At 54.7% G+C, this 21,653-nt stretch overlaps 1 protein-coding gene across 1 annotated transcript in view; it reads right to left on the minus strand.

Annotated features, from left to right (window-relative positions):
• Positions 1–21,653, minus strand: part of LOC306656739 (collagen alpha-3(VI) chain-like) — a 103,272-nt gene that overhangs the window by 23,299 nt on the left and 58,320 nt on the right. The window contains 16 exon segments of the mRNA XM_079132299.1: positions 994–1,056; positions 1,564–1,626; positions 2,110–2,145; positions 4,254–4,307; positions 4,732–4,797; positions 5,367–5,429; positions 6,070–6,123; positions 6,239–6,283; positions 6,373–6,399; positions 6,996–7,067; positions 7,920–7,973; positions 8,477–8,569; positions 10,299–10,444; positions 11,320–11,398; positions 12,372–12,709; positions 13,272–13,463. Of these exon segments, the coding sequence (XP_078988425.1) occupies positions 994–1,056; positions 1,564–1,626; positions 2,110–2,145; positions 4,254–4,307; positions 4,732–4,797; positions 5,367–5,429; positions 6,070–6,123; positions 6,239–6,283; positions 6,373–6,399; positions 6,996–7,067; positions 7,920–7,973; positions 8,477–8,569; positions 10,299–10,444; positions 11,320–11,398; positions 12,372–12,709; positions 13,272–13,463 (1,445 nt within the window).

Genomic DNA, 21,653 nt, shown 5'->3' on the forward strand with positions numbered 1-21,653 from the left:
CTGACTTTATGTGACTGGGTCCTACACCCCACAGTGAGCAGCCGCTGTCCAGAGGTACTTAAGTGTCTGTTGGGTGAATGAATAAACCACTGAATAGAAGTAAACCTAAGAGTGGGGTGCAGCCTACACAACCCAGAAATGGCCCTGAAATAGACCTTGGGAAAGCACAGACCAATCCATGTTTCTGGGCTGTTGGTGAGCTATTTGGGTAACAGAAACTCTCGGTTAACCAGAAGTTCAACAAATGTTTAAAAAACTACAACACAGAAACTTTAAATCTAATTCTTTATCCACTCTCGAGTTAGAGAAGAACTTTCTCAACAACGACTGCCAGTTTTCACAAAGCAGCTTCCAGCACCAGCTATACCAGCTCAGCCACCAGCTTCATAGCCTCTGTTTCGTTCTATGACCACTGACTGGATGGCTCCCTGCCTATCACCTCAGACACGAGAGAAACCGGAAGTGGGGATTCCCTGGCACCTGGGCCCACCAACAGCAACCTGCTTCTGCTCATCTGCTGGCTGAGATGCCCAACACCTGTGGGCACGGCAGCCCAAGGAACACCTGCTGCTCTGCCCTGGAGGCTGAGGAACTCCTTACATGAAATGCTGAACCAGAAGGCTATCTCAAGGGGCCCAAAGTGTGCTAGCCACTGACCTTGGCACATTGGCACATCTACCAATTTCAGTAGATTTCACTAGATTTTATCCAGTTCTATCCTGAGACTTCTGAGATGAGGCAACTCCTGCCTTGCTTGCCAACCAGGGGCCTCTGGACTCAGAGCCTCTGGAGCACTAAGAAACGGGGACCAAAGATGGACCCAGGGTTTGTGCTGCAGAGTAGGGTCGAGGGACAGGCCTGCCTGCAGATCCATCATACGTGAAGGTCTCGCTCTGCCGGGGTGCTGTGCTGTCTATTAGCTAAGAGGGGAGGTCAGGTCTCACTCTGCCGGGGTGCTGTGCTACCTGTTAGCTAAGAGGGGAGGTCACTTACCCGAGGTCCAGAAATACCTTGCTCCCCAATCAGGCCTGGAGGACCAATGGGACCAGGTGGGCCCTGAGAAGTAAAAGTGCTAGTGAGGGGGCTGCCCATGAGGAGCCCCATGGGACCTTTATGCACAGTAACCCAAAGGTGGAGACAACCCAGTCACTGGATGACTGACAAATGGATCCACTGTGCCAGGTCCACACGATGGAACATTATTCAGCCGTTAAAAGGAATGAGATTCTGAAATATGTCACACACGAGTGGAACTCAAAAATCTTATACTAAGTGAAAGGAGACAAATTCAAAAGCCTCCTACAAAATGGTTCCATTTATAAGAAATGTCCAGAGTAGGCAAATACATAAAAACAAGGACTGGTGGTGACCGGGGACTCTGGGGGAGCAACTCTGTGCAAAGTCACTTTGGGGGCTAATAAAAATGCTTGGGACTATTGCACACGACTGAATGCACTACACGCCCCCAACTGCACGTTTTAAAATGGCTGATTCTGTGTTACGTGCACATCATCTCAATTTTAAAAACACGAAACGCCAGGGAACCTGGGAAGGGTCACCCACCTGTGCGCCTCTGGTGCCCTGCTCTCCCTCGAAGCCCGGCTGGCCTGGACCGCCCCTGTTGCCCTTTGAGACAAGAGAAGAAGCGAGGAGTCAGCCTGGTTCAGAGCGGCATGGGCTCTGGGTCCTACCACCGGTTCTGGGCTAGGGACACAGGCAGAACCCAGCTCTCCGGGGCCAGGAGACAGACCCAGTCACGGGGAAGAGAAGCCACACACACGGCAGCCACCTGTTCCCTGGGAGGGCTTTGTGAAACGAGGATGCTGTAGACCCAGGCCTGCCCTGCACAGGCCAGAGGACCAGCTGAGGGGCGCATTAGGGGTGCCACCTGATGAGTCACTTTCCCTTTATTTCACCCCCACTCTCCTCTGGGAAGCCTTCCACACGGCCCTGGAGAAGGGCCGAGACTGAGGTGCTGGCAGGAGGCCTGGCAGTGGCTCTCTGCACCCAAGAGCCACGACAGCCGGGGAGGGTGTCTGGCACCCGGCGGTCTCCTGAGGCCCAGTGCGGGACAGCGTGGCTACAGAGGAGACGCCAGCCTGGACTCACCTTAGCGCCCGCCGGTCCCCTTCGGCCAAAGCCGCCCTGTGGAGAGTCACACACGTGAGGGGAGACAGGGGCTCTGGCAGGGAGCCGGCACCCCTGAGCCACTGCCGGCACCCACAGGCGCCAGAAGCCAGGCCGAGGCGCCCCAGGGAGACACGCCCCAGGACCCCTCCCTCGGCCCCAGCGCAGGGAAGCCTTGCTTCCTGGCCACTTGGCTCACAGCTCCAAGGAAAGCTCTGAGTTACCTCGGACCCCACCCGCCAAGCAAAACAGGGACTCTGGCCGGCAACCCCGCCAGCTGCCAGGGAGGAATGTGAGGCGGAAGGCGGACCGGCCTGCTTTCCCTCCGTTTCCCTAACCAGAGCGGCAGTAATGAGACGTGCTCGGCACCGGCAGGGAGTCCCCCGCACCACGGCGCACAGCCAAGCGCAGCACACTCAGCCACGCCCAGGGTCCAAAACCACCTAAACCACCGTGAACCTAAAGTCCCGCCCTGAGGTCAGGCTCCTCCCTCGGCGACATTCCTGGACACTCCAGAGGTGACTCTGGTCCAAACGTGTGCACTGGCTGACAAGTGACTCGGAGGTTCAAGGTGGGAACCCAGGATGCCCTGGGTTATCTGTGCAAGGCCCCCTCCCGAAGAGGACACCCTAGAGTTTGATCTGAGGCCAGCAGTGCGCGGTGGCCCATTATCCAGGCCAGAGGCAGGCTGCGTGCAGAGTTATACAGCCCAGTGGCTGGGGGGACACGATTCATCTTCTACCTGGTGCAAGGAACTGAAACCAACTGTATGCACCCTACACTTTAAGTCATTCAGGAAACTACTTACACACTGAGTTGCCAGAGCTAATTGCAACAGAAAATGAACATTTCCTCATTCGTTTGCCATTGTGTACTCTACAGCACTGTGCAGTGATGGTGCTCAAATCTTTTCAGGCGTCATTTTCAATATTTGCTTGCGTGTGGATTCCGGAAGCATGACCAGCCCTGAGTTACAAGGGAGACTCTCCCTTGGAAAGCCCTCGCCTCACACACTGCCTCTGGTCATCAGCTGCTGGGACCTGAATGTGCTGCCGCTACTCAGAAAGAGACTGGGGATCCCTTCCCAGCTTCCCAGACCCACATGCAGCTTGGTCCTCTGTCAGAGCAGAGATCCACTCTGGACACCATCAGCTTCCTGAGCTTCCTCGAGGATGACACAATTCCAGGCCAGTGCTCCCTCCCACAGGCACCCTCTCCTCCCAGCAGCAAGGGCCCTGCTCTCTGCACCCTTGGGACCTGGAAGCTTTCACGGGACTTCATAAAGACGATTTATATCACTCTGGGTTCAGCATCCTTCAGCCAGACTGCAAGGCTCGACATGCAATGAGCTACTCTGCAAGACGTTTCTGAAATGCCTTAAAAAAGCAAGGCCAAGACACAGTGCACTAGGACAAGCTGCACCTAGTTTGGTTGTCCGAGCAACAGCAGCACAAAAGAAAATAAGCGTCAATTAAACAACGACAAGAAATAAGCAATCTCTTCAGCCTTCTTACCCCTGACTCCCCCAACCCCAGCATTAGCATTTGTTTGGATTTTTTAAATATTTAGTGGTTAAAACCAGGGCAAACATTGGAAAGCAGCAAAGATATTATTTTTGAACATGTCTGTTTGGTATTCTTTGGGGAGGGGAGGATGCAGGACTGCAGGGAGAGAAGAGATGGAAAACAGCAAATTAAAAGGATGAAAAATTTCTGTAAGCAGCAAGATTTACGTCACAATCGCGAACTTGCCCTCTGCCTTCTAACATGGGAAAATGGAGGTTGAAGGCCTTCCTGGGTGCCAGCACCATGCCGGAGGACTTCCCTGGCCCCAGAGTTGGGGCCACATAAACAGGATGTGGGGTGTGGCTCAGTAGTAGCTATTGCCTGGCCTACTCAAGGCCCTGGGTTTGATCCCCAGCAGCAGGGGTGGGGGATGTGTTCATTATAAGTCACCCAGTCTGCAGTATTCTATTAGCACAGCACAGAATGGACAGAGAAATGGTCTCAGAAGTCCCCGTAGTTTCCTCACGAAGAGTGCTGAGTAACTGTGACAGGCACATTTGGCAGATGGTGTGGCGCTTGCTGAGAACCCCTGCAGAACCCCCAGAGACCTGAGGTACTCACATCTTTCCCAGGTTCTCCCGGACTTCCTGATACACCATCTCTTCCTGGGAGACCCTATTGTGGGGAAAAAACGGCCTTGAGATTCTGACCTGCAGACATGAACTTCTAACTCTGGCACAAGGCCCGAGACCCTGCAGGAAGGGGTCAGTTCTCGGGGAAGGGCCCGTCTGCAGGAGGGAGTCCTGGGGTGCGTCGGCCTCAGGTGCGTTCCCACCTCCCGGAGCCCTTGGCTGGACCAGCACTTCCATGAATACCTAAGGAGCCCAGGTCCTGCCACCACGCAGCCCACTCAGTGCAGGCTGCTCTGGTTCCCCTGGAGAGTCCCTCAGGGTCGGCACACATTCGCCAGTCTCACGGAGACTCTCATGCTACTCTCATGTTAAAGGCCACAGCATGGCCTCTGCAGCCGCTGGCCAGCAATGTGAGAGCCATTTCTTTGGTCCTGAACATGGGAGAACATGAACATGGAGCACTGTACCATGGGGCCGATGTCACCGGTCTCTCCTTTGGGTCCTCTCTGCTGGCTGTCCCGTCCTGATTCACCCTGAGAACAACATGGGCCAGGAATGAGTCTCTATATCAGGAAAGCCACGGCCACTAGATTGGATGGTCCAGAAAGTATCAGTGCTGATGTGGCCGCAAGGCTCTGAAGGATGGTCCCTGCGGCCACTTCCTACCCGGACAACATCCGTCCAGCTCTGACGGAGCCCGAGCATGGCATGAGCACACCACTCAGGCCCCAGCAGGAGCCAGACCTCCTCCCGAGGGAGGAGAATGCCCAGGTCACTGGCGCCTGTCCTCCATCCCAGAGGCTGGAGGCTCAGAGGAGAGGCAGGCCGGAAATGGTCTCTTTTACAGAATCATGAAACAAGAAAATAAAGTGTCCTGGAACAGCACTATGGAAGAGCCTCTGAGTCTTCCTGTGATGCCACCTGGAGATGCTTCCCTCTTTAGCTGGGGACAAACCACGTCCAGCAACCCCAGTTGTAAGAACAGCACAGCAGGCATCCACCCACGTATTCCAGAGCGGTTTCCAGATGAGGCCCCCCTTCCGCCCTCCTTCCGTGCTCCCACCACGCGCCCCCCGCTCAGGTCTGATAAGGAAATCCTTACCGGGTCACCACGGATTCCCATATCTCCTCTTTCTCCTTTGTCCCCCTTGGGTCCTTTGTCACCCTAAAAGAGGCATAAAGTGGAAGGTAAAACTTGGTGCTTTGGGGGATTTTAAATAATTTCATTGAGTGTATTTGAGGTCCACGACACACGTTGTGGGGCATTTGTAGACAGTACAATGGTTTCTACAGAGAATCAAATTAGCTCTATCGTCACACGGTTACTTTATTTTTGTGACAAGAGCAGCTGAAATCCACTAATTTAACCCAAATCCCTAGTACTGTACTCTTTCACTAGCTACAGCCATATAGTACATCAGGTTCCCAGACTCATTCATCAGATTCTTGTCTTGCCCTGAAAATCACTCTCCACTTCCTGGATCTTAACTAAAATGGCATCACCACTTACTCATTTGACATTAAGGCAAAATCACTTCTAAACATCTCTGAACTGTTTAGTTAACCCACAAATATCTACTGGGGGTCCAGGCACCGGGGATTTACTTATAATGAAAGAAACTCAGTGCCTGCCCTAGGGGACACGCACTCCAAACGAGGGGAGCGTCAGGGGCGCGCCTGCAGGGGAGGTCAGGGAAGGCTGCCTGGAGGAAGCAGGCTTACTGTACATGGACAGGAAATAACCAGTCCCTAGATGGGATGCCAACGTCCTTTCCACAAGCGCAGCACCATGGAAATCCACCTACCCGTCTCCCTGGGTTCCCCTTCTCTCCAGAAGAACCCGGCAGCCCCTTGTCTCCCTGCCGAAGACAATGAGAAAGATCACTTGCACGGCTTCTGCTGTCGACCAGCGTGTTAGGTTCTGGAATCTTCAGAACCAGAAGCGGTTTGGACTTAAAAAGTAAAGTCACTCACATCTTCCCCATCGAGACCGTCCAGGCCGATCTCTCCTAATTCACCCTGGGAGGGAGCAAGACAGACAGGTGAGTGTCGGGGGAGATCAGGAGAGAGACCGGGGAGGTTTCCAAAACAAAAAGGAGCTCAAGTACCTTCTCTCCTGGGAATCCGCGAGAGCCCTGGAAGGCAAGGGACAGGGAAAGGTGAGTTCCTGCTACACAGCTGGGTCACTTGGGCAGAAGAGGCAGGGGCCACCCCACCCACTTGAATCCCCAGCCTCTGAAAGTTCATAGAGCTTTGCTGCTTTGGCTGCCTCTCTCCATCACGAGAGGAGCCATGAACTGATTTGCTGAGGCTGACCCGGGTGGGTTTGGCTCCCTGGCAGGCGAAGGAGCTCGCAAGGCAAAGCCCAGCTCTGAGACTATGGGGCGGTGGGCTTCCCCTCAGCACCTGCCTCCAACTTCAGCACAGAGGAGAAACTCCAGCAGAGCCAGCAGCTGATCCCTGCCTCCCTGGTCCCTCCCAGGCCCAGGGCATGAGGCCACCTGGCCCCAGCCTCCCGCCACCCTCGTGACTGTCTCCTGACTGCTCGCGTTTCCAGAGGAAACGACTCCTCCAATTCCCAGGCTCCCTTCCAGCCGGGGCCAGCTCCAAGCTCCTGACCCACCCGTCCGGCTGCCTCCTGATGAGGCCCCAGCTGCTAAGACACTGAGAATGCAGAAGCCTGGTGTGCACGTGCGTCACCTGTGAGCGCTGACCTGACCCCACACTGTACCTTTACTCCTCTCTGGCCCGGGCAGCCCTGGAAGCCTTGGGTGCCGTTCACACCGGGTGGACCTCGCTCGCCCTGTTGTGAAAAAGGAGAGTCAGGCAAGCTGAGCCCCCCTCCTGTCTGCCCAGCCCTGCAAAGGGAGAGGCAGGGGGAGACTCCCCTGTGAGGACGCTGACCCAGTGTGGGAGACAGGAGGAGCTCAGCACCCAGCACCAGGCCTAACAGGACCTGTAGCTGCCCTGGAGGGAGCAGGCTATGGGAGGGTCACAGTGCCAAGGGCACTGTTGACCCCTGGGTGACCCAGGTGAGGGTGTTAGACCCTCACAGAGGATCTGCTGTCTGGCCTATCATCTGCAAGGTCTTGTTCCCAGCTGTCCGGTGGGGCCAGGCCAGCCCTGACACCCAGCATCCTGGGTGGGGCCCTGAAGAACCCACCTACTCCCCAGGACCCTTGTCTCCTGTCCCAGGGCTGCACCTTGTATAGGGTCCCACAACCTCCTAGGCCCATGTCTGTTCCAGGCCCTGTCCCCAAAGGCCCTGCAGCTCTTCCACCCTCCACAGGTCCCCAGATACTGAGAAGGGAATCAGAACACGTCAAGGAGACGTTCCCACAGGGAGTGACCACAGCCCCACAGGGGGTGACCACAGCCCTGCCTGGTGCCCTGCTCGCTCGTCTTAGCTTAGTAGACCCTGGTGGCCTTCAGTCTCCTTAGATGAAGCATGGCCCCACACCCCTCACCCACTTTTGTCACACTCAGATTGTGGCCCTGTTTTCCACAGTGCACGAATCTGAGGAAAGCTGGTAAGGATGTCGGAAGATGATTTTTCTCACAAAGTCATCAGCAGCCACACAGATGATGTGAACAATTCAGTACATCACAGAGGGACAGGAGAAGAGAGCTCAAGGAACAGGTAGCTTTCACTTACCGGTCCACCCTCATCGCCAGGATAACCCCGGTAGCCATCTTCTCCAGCAATACCCTGAAACAGAGCACAGGGGTTCCCTGGCTCAGTCCAAGGTTCTTGGTTCTGCCTTCCTCCCTGGGAGCCCCTTCACTTGGCCCAGCAGAGCTAAATCTAGCGGGGCTTTAGGTGTCGCCTATACGTTAAGACTTCCTGTCAGGCCGGGCTCTTCCTTTACCAAGGAAGTCTGCTGGCATCCCTCCTAGAAGCCACGCTAAGAGCCCAGCTGTCCGGCACAGGGAGGCCACCAGGCAGCAATGCCATGGTGTCAATATTAGTTTAGGAAATGAAGAACCAGTCTTCAAAACAGATTCCCTCATCCCATGGAAGAGGAGACTGTGTGGACCTCATCCCATGGAAGAGGCAGATGTGTGGACCTCACTCCACCTCCTCCAGCGGGACCCCAGGCAATGCCCACCTCCAGGCCGCAGTATCAGCGAGGTCACCCAGCTAGAGTCATGGCAGGCTTTGAGGCAGAGGTAGGCTCAAGTCTAAGGGGAGGCTCAAAAAAGCTACCGCACCTTTGGCCCGATGCTGCCAATGGGCCCTCGGTCTCCCCTTTCTCCGGAGCATTTGCAGGGAACTCCACAGCAAGCTTTCTCAGCAATGTTGTCCTGCCAAAGCAAAGAACACGGGAGTTCACATGCCAAATGTCTAGCTGAAGAATCGTAAGTATGCTGATAAAGATCAACTCTGACGCACGTGGGCTTCCCAGTGTGAGACACTGTCACCGAGGGGGCAGCCCCTCAAAGACAGGCCTGGCTGAGGACAGGGGGAGGGAGTCACCAAAGGGAGAAACAAGAGCCACACAGGAAGGTAGCACTCATCCACTATGTCCCCCGAGTGGCCACATTTCTAAAAGTTTACAACACAGACATCCGAGTTTCAAATTTCAAGTGTAACTACCTCCTGTTTAAAGTCCAATGCAAAACCTAACCAACAACTGCAGTTGGCCAGGATGGAAGACGGAGCCAAAGCAGAGACATGGTATGGCTTCTGCAGAACCATCGCCAGTCAGGGAAACGGTACCAGCCCAGAGGGGACCCTGGAGCAGCTGTGGGGTGGGGCAGACACAAGGGGTTCCAGCTACTGGGCCACAAAGGCCATAACTGAACACCAGTCATCAGGGCCTCAAACACCCCCTCGCACCCTGACACTCCTTTCCACTCACTGCTGACCTTGGGAGGCAAAGGGCGCGACCCAGATACATTTCCATCTGCTGAGCCAGTGGTGACCGCACGCGATTCCTTGCAAAGAGCTAGTGCTTTCACTTTCTCCCCTGTCCCAGATTCGTCAACTGACTCAACTTCCTTCCACCCAGTAAAAAATCCTAATTCCAGGCCCAGAAGAAGGTAGGAGGGAAGGAGGGGCGAGTGGGTTGGTCCCAGCCACTTAGTTCTCTACTGCCACCACCAAAGAACCACGATTCACCACTCAGGCCCAACTCTCCCACGTCTCCCAAGCCCAGGAGGCAACTCTGCCTGCTGGGTAGAGGCCGGGCTCCGTGAAGAGGAAGCCTCATGGGGTTCCTTCATTTTCACCAAGGAAACCAGAGGAGAAGGCAGTAAAGCTCTTCTCCACCCTGAGTGGCCTCGGTCTTTCTTTTCAAGCAACATCTTGTTTTCATCATGTAAACTCTCAGACACTGTGGCCACTGCTGCCTGTCCTGGGCGGGTCAGCTGCAAGGTGTGGCCTTCCCAGAAATCTTATGAATGAAAAGTCATTGTAAGAGGCTACTGCTCGCCAGGCACAGTGGTGCACGCCTGGAATCCCACGGCTTGGGAGGCTGAAGCAGGAGAATCTCGGGTTCAAAGTCGGCCTCGCCAACCTCGTAGGGCTATAAACAACCTAGTGAGACCCTGTCTCAAAGTAAAAAGCAAAAAAGGGCCGAGGATGTAGCTCAGTGGTTAAGTGCCCTTGGGCTCAATCCCTGGGGAGGGAAGGAAGGAAGGAAGGAAGGAAGGAAGGAAGGAAGGAAGGAAGGAAGGAAGGAAGGAAGGAAGGAAGGAAGGAAGGAAGGAAGGAAGGAAGGAAGGAAGAAAGGAAGGAAGGAAGGAAGGAAGGAAGGGAGGAAAAAAGCCACTGCTCAGGAGCACAGAGAACTCTGAGCCCGCAACATCAGCATGCCCTCAGACCCACCTGCCGGCTGTTCCGGCTCCATGCTAGGTCCTTTGAGGATTCACACATTAGGGCAACAAGGTCCCAAGCGAACTGAATGAGTTCACTCATCCACCCAGACCCTGTCCCCACTCCCCAGGCCGGAACTGGCTTCGTTGTCTTGAGATGCCAAAGATCACAGGACCTAAATGAGTTTGCTTGTAAAGACCTTAGAATAAAACTCACGAGCTGCTCAGCCAGTTCATAATCTAAATCCAGGAGGTTAAGCCGCAGGGGCCTGTCGTACATGAACCCCCGCCCGAACTCCAGCTGCGTCAGCTGCTCCAGGTTGGCTACTCGCTCAAGGCCCACCAGGATCAGGGCGTGGACACCTGGAGGGAAGACACGGAACGCGGTCACCCGGGCCTGTCAAGCTGGCCACGCCTTTCGCCTGGCTTTCTTCCAAAATCAAATTCAGTGTGAATTTGGCTTTAACATGCTTCATCAAGCTGATTGGCTGCCCTGAGGAGTTGGAATACTGAAGCTCTGGCCTCCTCTGAGTTACTGTTTCCAATTCGTTATTAGCTACACTTTTTACTTTCAAGACAGGAAGTGGCATCCGGGAAGGATGGTCACACATGTTCTTCATCCCGGCCCTGCTGAACGGGCATGCGCATGCGGGGACCCAGACATCCTCCCGGATCAGGCAGCAGCAGCCTCATCTCAGAGCTCAGGAAGCAAGCTCACAGACCCAGGCTCCGCCAGCGCTCCCCAAGTCCACGCGGCCGATTCCAAAGCAGTGAGCCTCTGATGACAGGTGTGCCTGCTCAGCCACCCCTTACCTCCGCCAGGAACTTATCTTTCATTATTTGGGTGTGTTTTAACTTAAATCTTGCAGTGCTTTGAGCTGAGAGTTCTTTGGAGCGCACATGCCGTTCCAGCTCCCGGAACGGAGGCAGACAACTCAATACTTGGTCCTTTCGCAAAGGCACCAGCATTCCAGGTGTCCCGCCACCTGCGTGGGCCTCAGCGCCCGAGCGCCTGTGTCAGGGCTTGGTAACAGAGCTGTCCTGGCTCGGAAGGAATCTTTGCCGGCCTCCTCCCACAGGCCCTGGCCGGCAATGAAAGGCGAAGATGCCGGGGAAGGGTCCTCCAACCAAAGCGGCCAGCCCCCGAGGACCACCAGCCGAGAGCTTTCTCCCTGCAGAGTAGCCAGCCCTGCCTCACCTGGGCTGTCCTCTCACAGTTAGGAAGCCCCTGAATCTACCTTCTTGCCGGAGTGCCTCGGAAGCTCTGTGCAGGTCGGCCAGGTCTCCGTCCACGCCGTCGGTAAAGTGAATGACCACCTGCAAACCAGAGGGGAGTCAGGCCCACCCAAGCAGGAAAGAAACTCACAGACCAGAGAAGGGGCCTGAGATGGACTTGCCTGGATCAAACCCCTCATCTTACAGTTGAGGAAATCGGGAGCTCTGATCTAGGATGTTGTACAATAAGAGGATGGAAATAAATGGGTAGAGTTCAGCGTTTGGTATGTTTTTTAAGACACAATTAATAACAAAAATAGATCAGCTCATCTCATTCTTATCTCATATTTCTGAGATGTGGTTTCTAGAAATGGTGTGTGTCTGTCTGTCTGTCAGTCTGTCTATCTGTCCTCGGTTGAACTGTGCTACCCTCAAAACCCCAGCACCCAGAATGTGGCTATGCTTGGGAAGAGGTAAGGGGCAATGAAGCTAAGTGAGGTCGCAGATGGCCTCTAATCCAGAACGACTCATGTCCTTCGGCGCTGAGCACGCATGTGCACAGAGGGAGGCCAAGTGCACCATACAGCAGCTGGCCTCAGAGAAAACCTGCTCTGCCAACACCTCAGGTCAGACTTCGGCCTCCGGCACTGAGAGAAAATACATTTCTGCTACTTAAGCCACCCAGCCTGCAGTGCTTTGTTGTGAGAGCCCTGACAGATGAATAGTGTGTGCACATCACGTACCCATGTACGTAAGTACACGTACGCACACGCACAGAAACACAAGCCAAGAGCGTGCCTTACTTAATAGGTAGGACCATCATTAAACATGAATGAGTCACAAACCCAACTTACTCGAGCATCATTACTGAGAGCAAGGATGCTGTTTTTAGAGGTTAAGTAAAGCTAGAAAAATACGACATGAAATTATGACGGCCAATCAGTGAAGAACCACTTCCCCTGGGCACGAGGAACCCAGTCCCATAGACTGTGAGGTGGGAATAACCAGGGGTGGCTTCAGGTGCCAGGGAAAGCCTCCAGGGGCTGCACGGAAAGTGACTGACTGGGCCACTCACCTTCACGCTGTTGGGCAAGGACTGCCGGAACTTGTTCTGGTAGACCTTCAGCGTGTCCGCGGTGAGGACGTAGGGGTGCTGGCTGCGCATGTTGCGAAATTTCTCCAACAGATCCGGCTGGTACTCACTGAATTCAAAGGCCTCCACGGGCCCCGAGGGGGTGTTGGCCACCACCGATACCCGCACAGTGGGCAGCTGTCCGCCACTGCAGCTGATCCTTTGCATCTGGCTGATTCTGTTCAAGATGATGTCCACCTTGGACTCGAGGCCCTTCTGAGCCACAAATACATTCTGATCTCTTGATCCATCAAACCCCAGAATCACGTCCAGATTACAGGCTGAAGAAGAGAGATGTAGAGTTAGTTCTAAGTTGAGCCTGCTGAGAAGAACTGTACTCACACCTACAACAGGCACACCCGGGGAGCCAGGCGCTGGCTCAGGTACAAAGTGAGCTCTTCTATCTAAGAGCTCTGAGAAGCAATGAGAGCTGCCTCGCTTGGGAAAAGAGTGGCCGTGAGGAAGCCAAGCTGTGGGCCACTTCACAGAGGTTCACTCTTCCGAGGGTGTTGATCGTGGTGTGACAATATACAGCCGGTGTTTGCACACCAAGTTTGTGCACTTAACTATAAGTACTTCAGAAAGTAAATCCACTGATCTTAAAACAATTGATCCAATAATCCTATAATCAAAAACAAGGATGAATACATCTGAAATATTTGTGGAATTTAAGTAATAGGAGAAAAGGTAAGAGCTACCAAACCCAGAGCTACCAAATGCCTAAGGAATCCATCCATAGCCAGCGCTGGGATCCAGGTAATCCAGATAGCTAAACCCTGCAAACGTCAGCGGGAAAGGGTTGGATACAGACACACAGGGGGACAAATAAGGACGGGGGGTTACCTTTGGAGACGTCGGTCACACCAGGACATAAGGTTTCGTGCATTGCATCGTGCAGAGTTTCTAGCACCTGCTCGCTCAGTTCCGATAGCTCCTGGACATTGCCCACGCGGAAGGCTGTGGCACTGTTGGACGCGATTTTCCCCACCTCCTCCGAGTCGATGTTTCTCACGCCAACCGCAAACACTTTGACGCCTTTCTGAGTGAGTGCCAGGCTCACGTCCTGAGCATCCTCCACCGACTTCCCGCCGGTGATCACAAAGGCAATCTGAGGGACCCTCTGATCCAGGCGGCTGCCTGCCTCAGGCACAAAGTGATTCAGCCTCAGGTGCTCGATGCCCACCCTGGTGTTGGCGTGCCTGCCCCCTTTGTAGACCACCTTGTTGATGGCGTCGATGATCTGCCTCTTGGTGGAAAAGTCCTTCAGGAAGAATTCGTCTGTGGGGTCGGAGTTGTACTGGACCAGCCCCACTTGGATGGAGTCCCCTTCTTCATACACGGTGTCCACGATTTCAGACACAAACCGGAGCACTTCCTGGAAGCTGTCCCTCCTGAAATTGATGGACCCGTCCAGCAGGAACACAATGTCTGCTTTCTTCTTCTCTACAGGGGTCACAACGAACATGAGCAGAGATTGGGTCTCAGTACCCGGAACACAAATGCGTGAAACGTCAATCAAAACAAGACGTTGAATTCATCCATGTGACAGCCTTCCCTCTATTCATGGTTCCCTGGTTCCAGCCCCAAACATTTGCTAAAACCAAGAAGATAAATGACAGATCATCTGAGCAGAGGGGAGAGGAGCCATGAACACTTGGCAAAACCATGTCCTCGTTACTCCATGCACGATGGCACTGTGCCAGGAATTCCACAGGGCCTGCACTCGGTGGCCTGTTCTCAGATGTTTAGGAAATGCCATTGAACCATCTATGGTTCAAAGGTAGTGACTGTCAGGAATTGGGGGAGAGGCGTGAGGGGCAGGGCAAGGGAGGGCTGAGAGAGACAGACTGGAACATGGAAAGCAGACCCCATACACCTCCGGAGGATGCTGGGGCCTCTCCGTCCATTTTGGAGGGCTCCGTGGGAGCCTGCTGGGATGAGTGGCTCCTGGGGGAGATTGCCTGGTCTGTCAAGCAGTAGAGACTGGACTGAAGAGGACGGAAAGCTGAAGATGGTGTGAGAGATGTGGATGTGGCACAGGCAGCCCGAGGCAGGCAGTGAGGGAGGCAAATGGAACGCAGATCCTCTAAGAGCCCAGTCCTGCTCCTACTCCAGGGATCCCAATGTCCGCTCACCAGAGGAGGGGCAAGGAGAGGGGCGGGTTGTGGAGGCATTTGCTCCAATTTGCTCTTGGCAGCCCCACAGGTCAGGGCCAGGAGCGTGAGGAAGAAGACGCTGGTGGACATTTCTGAAGGCCAAGGAAGGAGCCCCACCTGGACTGTGGTGAGCGTCCCATCCCTGGGAAGGAGCAAATTTCAAAGCCACGGCCAGTGGGGCATGGAGTGTCTGTCCAGAGGCACTGTCTCTCCTGAGGGCCCGTGAGTGGGATCACCCTCAGTGTACCTTTACAGAGGCTGTCGGTGGGCTGCCTTTGACCTCGGGAGTGACAGAAGGTCAGTGACCATGTGCTTTGGGGAATATGTTTCCCTCTACTACTCTGACATTTTTTCTAGGTTTAATATTACCTGCAGAAATGACCCTGAAAGAAAATTACTACAAATAATGCTTATTATTTTTAATTAAAAAGCATGGACGCCCACTCTGTAGTGGAGGGCCATACAGCTCATTCATACCTGGCCTTGAAGGAGGAACGATGTCCACTCCTGGGGGTGCAGGCGTGGCCCCAGAGGGCCCGAAGGAGTTCATGACCCTCACTTCGATGTTGGGAAGATCTCGGAACTCCCGCACCGGGAAGACCAGCCGGGGGTTGCTGGCGACCGCCTGCAGCTCTGTCCTGTCGACGTTCCGGTCTCCGATTCCCAAGCTCACGATCCCTGAGGAACTGATGACCTTGGCGAACCTGGAAACGTCGTCCTGAGAATTTCCACCCAGAAACAGGACCAGGTGCTGGGGCACGCCGTCCTCTATCCGGCTGCCGGCAGACTTGACGAAGAGGTTCCTGGCCACAAACTCCAGGGCCTTGCCGGTGTTCAGCGGGGAGCCGCCCCTGAGCCGCAGGCGCCGGACGGCGTCGAGCACGGGCGCCTGCGACTTGTAGGTCTTGAGGTAGAACTCGGGGAAGACCTCGTTGCTGAACTGCACCACCCCGATCCGCACTTTGCTGGGGCCCACGTTGAGCCTCTGAACCAGCCTGCTAACGAAATCCCGGATGTGCGCCAGGCCGTCGGTCCTGACGCCGTCGGAGCTGTCGATCAGGAAGACGATGTCGGCCGCGTCGCTCTCCACGGCTGCGGGCGCGGGAGAGAGGGGCTCAGCGGGGCGGCCGCGGCTCTGCGGCTGCCTGCGCCTTACAGGGACGCGGGACGAGGGACCCGGGCCCCACCCAGCACCCCGCTGCCTCTCACGTTAACCAGAGAGGTGGGTGTCCTCCCAGAAAAATTCCACCTCTTAAAATACTTGAAGCTCCCCCAAACCTCCTCATTCGGCTGCGTGGTCTGGGTTAAGAATGTCAGCAGCGTTTGGAAAGGAACCTGGACTAGCATGATCTACAGAATCTAGAGCCAAGCTCCCCAGCTGATCTCCAGGGCGACATCCTTGTGGAGGAGAGAGACAGCTAAGGCTCCAGGGCCCTGAGAACGCAGCGTCCCAGCCTCAGCCCTGGTGGGCAGCTCCTCCTGGACCCCAGCCTGCACTGCCATGGCCCAGCCCTGGGGACGGGTCCCTGTGAGGCCAGTCACATTATCACCCCCCACCCCCAGGTACGTCCTCATATCTCTTTTGACCATGTATCTCTACAATTTATACAAAGTCTTCACTTTCACTATTATTGCTCCACTTTTTATGCGAGTTGGTTTTTAACTACAGATTGAACACCCCTAATTGAACACCTCCGAAAATTAGAGATCCAAAATGCTCCAATCTAAAACTTTTTGAAAAAGAGTTTTTTTGACACAGTAGAAAATTCCACACTGAAATCTTGTTTCATGCACAAAGTTATTTTTTAATGGTATAAAATTAGTTTTGGACTATGTGCATAAGGTATATTCGAGACATAAATGAATTTTGTTTAGATTTGGGTCCCATTCTCAAGGTGTCCTGTGATGTATATGCAATCATCCCAAAACCCAAATGAATTCAAAATTGGAAATACTACTAGTCCCAAGCATTTTGCATTAGGAACCCTTGACTGGCATAAAATTAACCAAATGTCTTGGGAAAGATGAGGCACACTTTCCTATTAGAATCTAGATGTTTCTCAGATGCCATTTAAGTAAACTAATATGTTGCCACTTGACAAATGTCCCCTGGCTTTGTCTTATCCATCATGGAAGAGCTGCACAGTGAAACCTGAGCTGATTGTGCCCCTGAACCACTTACTGGGAAAGAGGAGAGCAGCCCTCAGGCGGGGAAGCAGGCCCAGCACACTCAACCTGGGGCCCCCGTGCCAGGCACAAATGAGTCCACAGAACCTCAGCCTCAGACAAGGCCCCTCTGATCACCATGGGCAAGACAGAAATTAGTGAACGCAGTGATCATTCGTGAACGCAGATAAAACTACGGGCACTATCCAAACCACGAAGGTGACCTGCTGCTTTTCCAGCTTCACCCTGTCTTCCTAAGACCAAGACAGCCGCCTGCAGAATTCCCTCCGCTGCTGGGCCACACCCCATCCACAACAAAGTTCTGTTTCCTAAGCCTTCCACTAAATGGCCTGGCACGACTCAAACCCCAAACACCCTGCGACACCCTCTTACTGAGGCGCCTATCCTCCCGTGGGGCATGAAGCGACGGTCAACCTGTTCAGTGGCTGGCCGTCCTGGGGGGCCTCTGGCTGGTGGTGTAAAGGCCGGGGAGCACCCTTTATCATAAATAAACCTGTCACCGTAGCAGGGCCTTGGAGCCTGCTCCTTCTCACGTCAGAAACCCCCGGAGGGAAAGTTGTTCCCCTTCAGTCCTACCTGGGGGAGGATAGCGGGTACTGGCCAGGATCTGCTGGATCTGCTCGGAGGTCAGGGTGGTGAGGGGCGTCAGCAGCTTCTGCTCCAGGCTGGGCAGTTCCCGGAAGGTGCTCACCGAGAAGACGTACTCGGGGCTCAGGGAGATCTTCACCAGCTCCTCCTGGTCTGCACTCCTGGCGATGGCGAAGGGGGCCACTCCAAACTGCTTGAGCTCCACGGCCGCGTCGTCCACCTCATCGTCGGACTTGCCCGAGGAGACGAGGACCAGGAACTGCGGCACGCCCTCCTCAATGCGGCTCCCCAGTGGCCTCTTGAAGATGTTCCTGGACACGTACTCCAGCGCGCTCCCGATGTTGACCTGCCTCCCGCCCTTGGGCCGCAGCCGCCTCACCGCGTTCTGCACTTCGTCCTTGCTGGCGTGCGCGTTCAGCAGGAACTCCACCTTGGGGTCATCGCTGAACTGGATGACGGCCACCCGCGTGGTGTCGAAGCCCACGTCCAGGTAGTCCACCAGCCTCTCGATGAGGGCGCGGATGTGCTGGAACTCGGGGCCAGCGCTTTGGGACCCATCAATGAGAAAGACCACGTCCTTCTTGCTCCCAGCTCCTGTGAACCGAACGCCATCTTTAGCATGAAGCAGATTGAAATATCAGCCTAAGAGCAAGTCCCATGCACTTCAGTGTCTACACAGGAGAGGGAAGAGGAGGAGCCGGCAAGGATGAGGAAGAGTGAGGCCCAAGGAGCTGTCCACACCAAGTGAGGGTGGCGCTTCAGGAAGGAGGGAGTCTCAACAGTGGCAGGTGCTTCTCACAGACTGGGTAAGATGGCGCCAGAGTGGGCACCCGGCTTCACCAGATGGGGGCACTTCCTGTGGAAGGTGAGGGTGAGCAACAGAAGGGGGAGGTCAGGGGGTGAGGGGAGATGTCCGGCGCAGCTGGAGGGGAAAAAGGGGCGTTGAGAGAGTGTTTCAGAGAGAAGGAAGAGCAATGCAGAGTTACCATGAGGGGACTCGTCCCCTGTGGTGGCACAGGGGTGGCGCGGGAGAGAGAAGGAGAACTGCAGATGATGCTCTGAGCAGGGGAGGAGAAAGGGCCTCAGAGACAGAACGGGCTTCCCAGATGCAGGACCCCACTGCACCATCACCAGCAGAGAGTCAGGGGAGCTCCTGGAAATTCTCTTGGATTTACTTGTATTTTCTTGTGCAATGGGATTCAGGACCACCAGCTGAGAGCAAGCTGAGGAAGGAGAGGTGCGGAAGAAACAGGACAGGAAGAAAGGAGAGGGAGGGAGTCATTCTGAGGCACGGGAGGGTGAACAGGCCAGGAACCAATGGCTGCAGAAGCTCCACCTGTGTTTGGAGTAAGAAGCTGAACACACGCTTCCAAAGCACATCCTCACCAGCGCCGGGGCCTGGAGGACATCGTGACAGAAGCTCCTGCAGGCAAGGTCTGGAAATGTGCATCCCCTACTGTGCGGGAGATGCACAAAGGCTCGCCCCTTGGAGAGAAAACGCTCACTCTGACCCACTGTTGCCCAAATTCGTCCTACCACAACCACTGCAGATCACGTGGAAGCCCGCGTTCCCCTGCTCTGTCCTAGAGAAGCCGAGCCCGGGGCTCCACCGCCCGCTTCCCTCCCTCCTTACCACAGGGCCAGGCAGCCTGCCTCCGGCTTCCCTTTCCCTTTCTCACCCCACCTTCCCTTCAGGACACTCTGCCCATAGGGACACTCCGCCTCCCTCAGCCCTGTGACCACCCCTGCCCGAGGGCCAGGAGAGCCTGTGTGAAGGGTGGCTTCGTCTTAGTCTCCTTCCTCTCAGCCACCAGGCTCCCGCCATTCTCAGGCCTGTGGTAGCAGGTCTGGGGAGGGAGAGAGAGAACACCCGTGGTCACGGGAGCCAGCAGGCCTCCCCGCCACTCCGGACACGTCTCAGTTTCAAGCAAATTCAAAGCTAATCTTCGCACCTTGTCATGGAGAGGCCAATATATCAGAGGCTCTGCCCACACTTGACTGCAGAATGCGGGTGACCAGACTGGCTCCTAATGGCAGCAGGCTGCTGCTCAGCCCCTGGGGACCGTGCAGAACGGAGGCTGAGCTGGCGTTACCAGACAACCCCTTCAGGCCGCTGCACAGGGGCTTCCTGCAGATTAGGGAGTCTGAACCTCAGCCAGGTGTGCGTGCTCCTGCACCTTTATTTTGGTCAAAAACATGAGTCTTGGCTTCTCCAATGAGGCCAGAAAAGGCACGTGGCTTCTAATTCTTTGGGTAACTCTAGCTGTCACTATATGCGATGGCAGAAAAAAGATTGAAAGTACCCCGAGGCCTACGGTCTAAGCACGGATCCAGTGATTTCAAGGAACAAGGCCCTCTTACCTGTGCTTATTGGGGGTGGGAAAATTGGCTGCAATCTGCTCAGCTCCTCGCGGCTCAGCTGGGTCACCCTCTCGGAGATGACCTGCTGGACGGTACCCAGCTCCCGGAAAGTGGGGATGGCCACGGCGAAGTCTGGGATGAAGGAGATGGTCTGCATCTCCGAGATGTCAGCGTTGCCAATGCCGATGCCAATGGGCACCGCGCCACCCCTCTTCAGGACCACTGAGGGGCCCCTCACGTCATCGCCAGACCTCTCGGCCGTGAGCACAATCAGCAGCTGGGGCACGCCTTCTTCCATCCTGCTCCCCGCAGAGCTGATCAGGATGTTCCTCAGGACAAAGTCCAGGGCGGCCCCAGTGTTGGGGACAGGCCCACCCAAGAGGGTCAGCCTGCGGATGGCACTGATGACGCTCTGCTGGTCCATGTAGGAATTCAGGTAGAACTCGGGCCTGGTGCGGTCACTGTACTGCACCAGGGCCACTCGGACGCGGTCGGGGCCCACGTCCAGGCTCTCCACCACTCTCTGCACGAAGTCCTTCAGCAGGGTGAAGCCACTCCGGACGCCCTCAGAGCTGTCGAGCAGAAACACCACGTCCTTTTCACCTGAAACTGGGAGGGAGACATCTGGTGGCTCACCAGGGCCATGAGAGCGACAGCCTCATACCCATGTGGCACTGCACTGTGGCCCCAGAGAGAGCCGATTCCAGAGCCCTGAGCTGGGGATAAGGCCTCGGCCAACTAAGTGGGGGACTAAGTGGAGGACTGGGGGCCATCTCCTGGATTATCCAGGTGGACCCCGCGCCATTCATCCCCAGATGAATCCTTCATTCACAGAGCCAATGAAGAGGGTCAGAGCTAGGGAGGTAAGGTTGGGAGCAGAGGTCAGAGAGAAGGGAAAACGCCACCCCACCAGCATCCAGGATGCAGTCACGGCCACAGGCCAGGGAATGCAGTGGCCTCGGGCAGTGGGAGAAGGTAAGGTGGCCTCCAAGAACCCCAGAGGGAACGAACACCTGCATTCCTTGGCTCAGCCCAGGGATGCTGGTTTCCAATTCCTGACCCCCAAATTGTCAGATGATGAATTCATTTTATCAGGAGCCACTAAACACAAGCTGTTTTGTTGTGTCAATAATGAGAGACAGACGCACCACCATGGAGAGCCCTTCCGCCTGAGAACTTCTCAGTGGGAACAGAGCTGCTAACTTTCAAAGGTGCACTCAAGGAAAAGATCGGGTGCATGCAGAGGAGGAACACAGGATCAGGATCTCAGGGCCATATCATCAGAGCACGTGCAGATGGGAAGGCAGGTGGTCGGCCCCAGTCACAGGTGGATCAGAGAATGAAATGCAGCCCAGGAGTCAGTGAACATCCAAACCAGCCATGGGCAGGACCTGGCTACCAGTGCATATGCTTTAGAAGCTCAGTTTTTAACCAAAAGGATATGTTTGCAATTAATTACTCTTTCTAGCTGCATTTTGATCACCAAATGAAAAGTGGTTGAAAGTAAAGTCATGGTAGTGTAAATCAGCAATTGAAAATTTGAATGCAGGCTTCACTGGGGGAATTTATCTGCCTTTTCCAATGCCTTTAATTTTGAATGAAGTAGCAAAGGAATTAGAATGGTGAAGGAATTAGACACAGGCGTTGGAGGAACATGAAGGCGAAGACTGAGTTAACTCTGATATAATCATGTTCTGTGGCTTGTATTATGCATCTGTAAAAAACTTTTTAAGAAGGGAGCGTATTAACTATAATCTTTATAATGCATCTTACTATGAGATATTCTAATGCCCTTGAAAATAATCACCTGCATTCTCTTGTTTTGCCCTGCAGAACAGCAAAAAGAGTAAAGTGTGGAAAGAAGACTCATGTTCTTTGGCCCCTGCAGAGACCACCTGTGGTTTCCCATTTTCCGGTGGCCGCAGGAGGGCTT

Source organism: Sciurus vulgaris (genome assembly GCF_902686455.1).
Source record: "Sciurus vulgaris genome assembly, chromosome: 3".
In the NCBI taxonomy this organism is placed as follows: domain Eukaryota; kingdom Metazoa; phylum Chordata; class Mammalia; order Rodentia; family Sciuridae; genus Sciurus; species Sciurus vulgaris.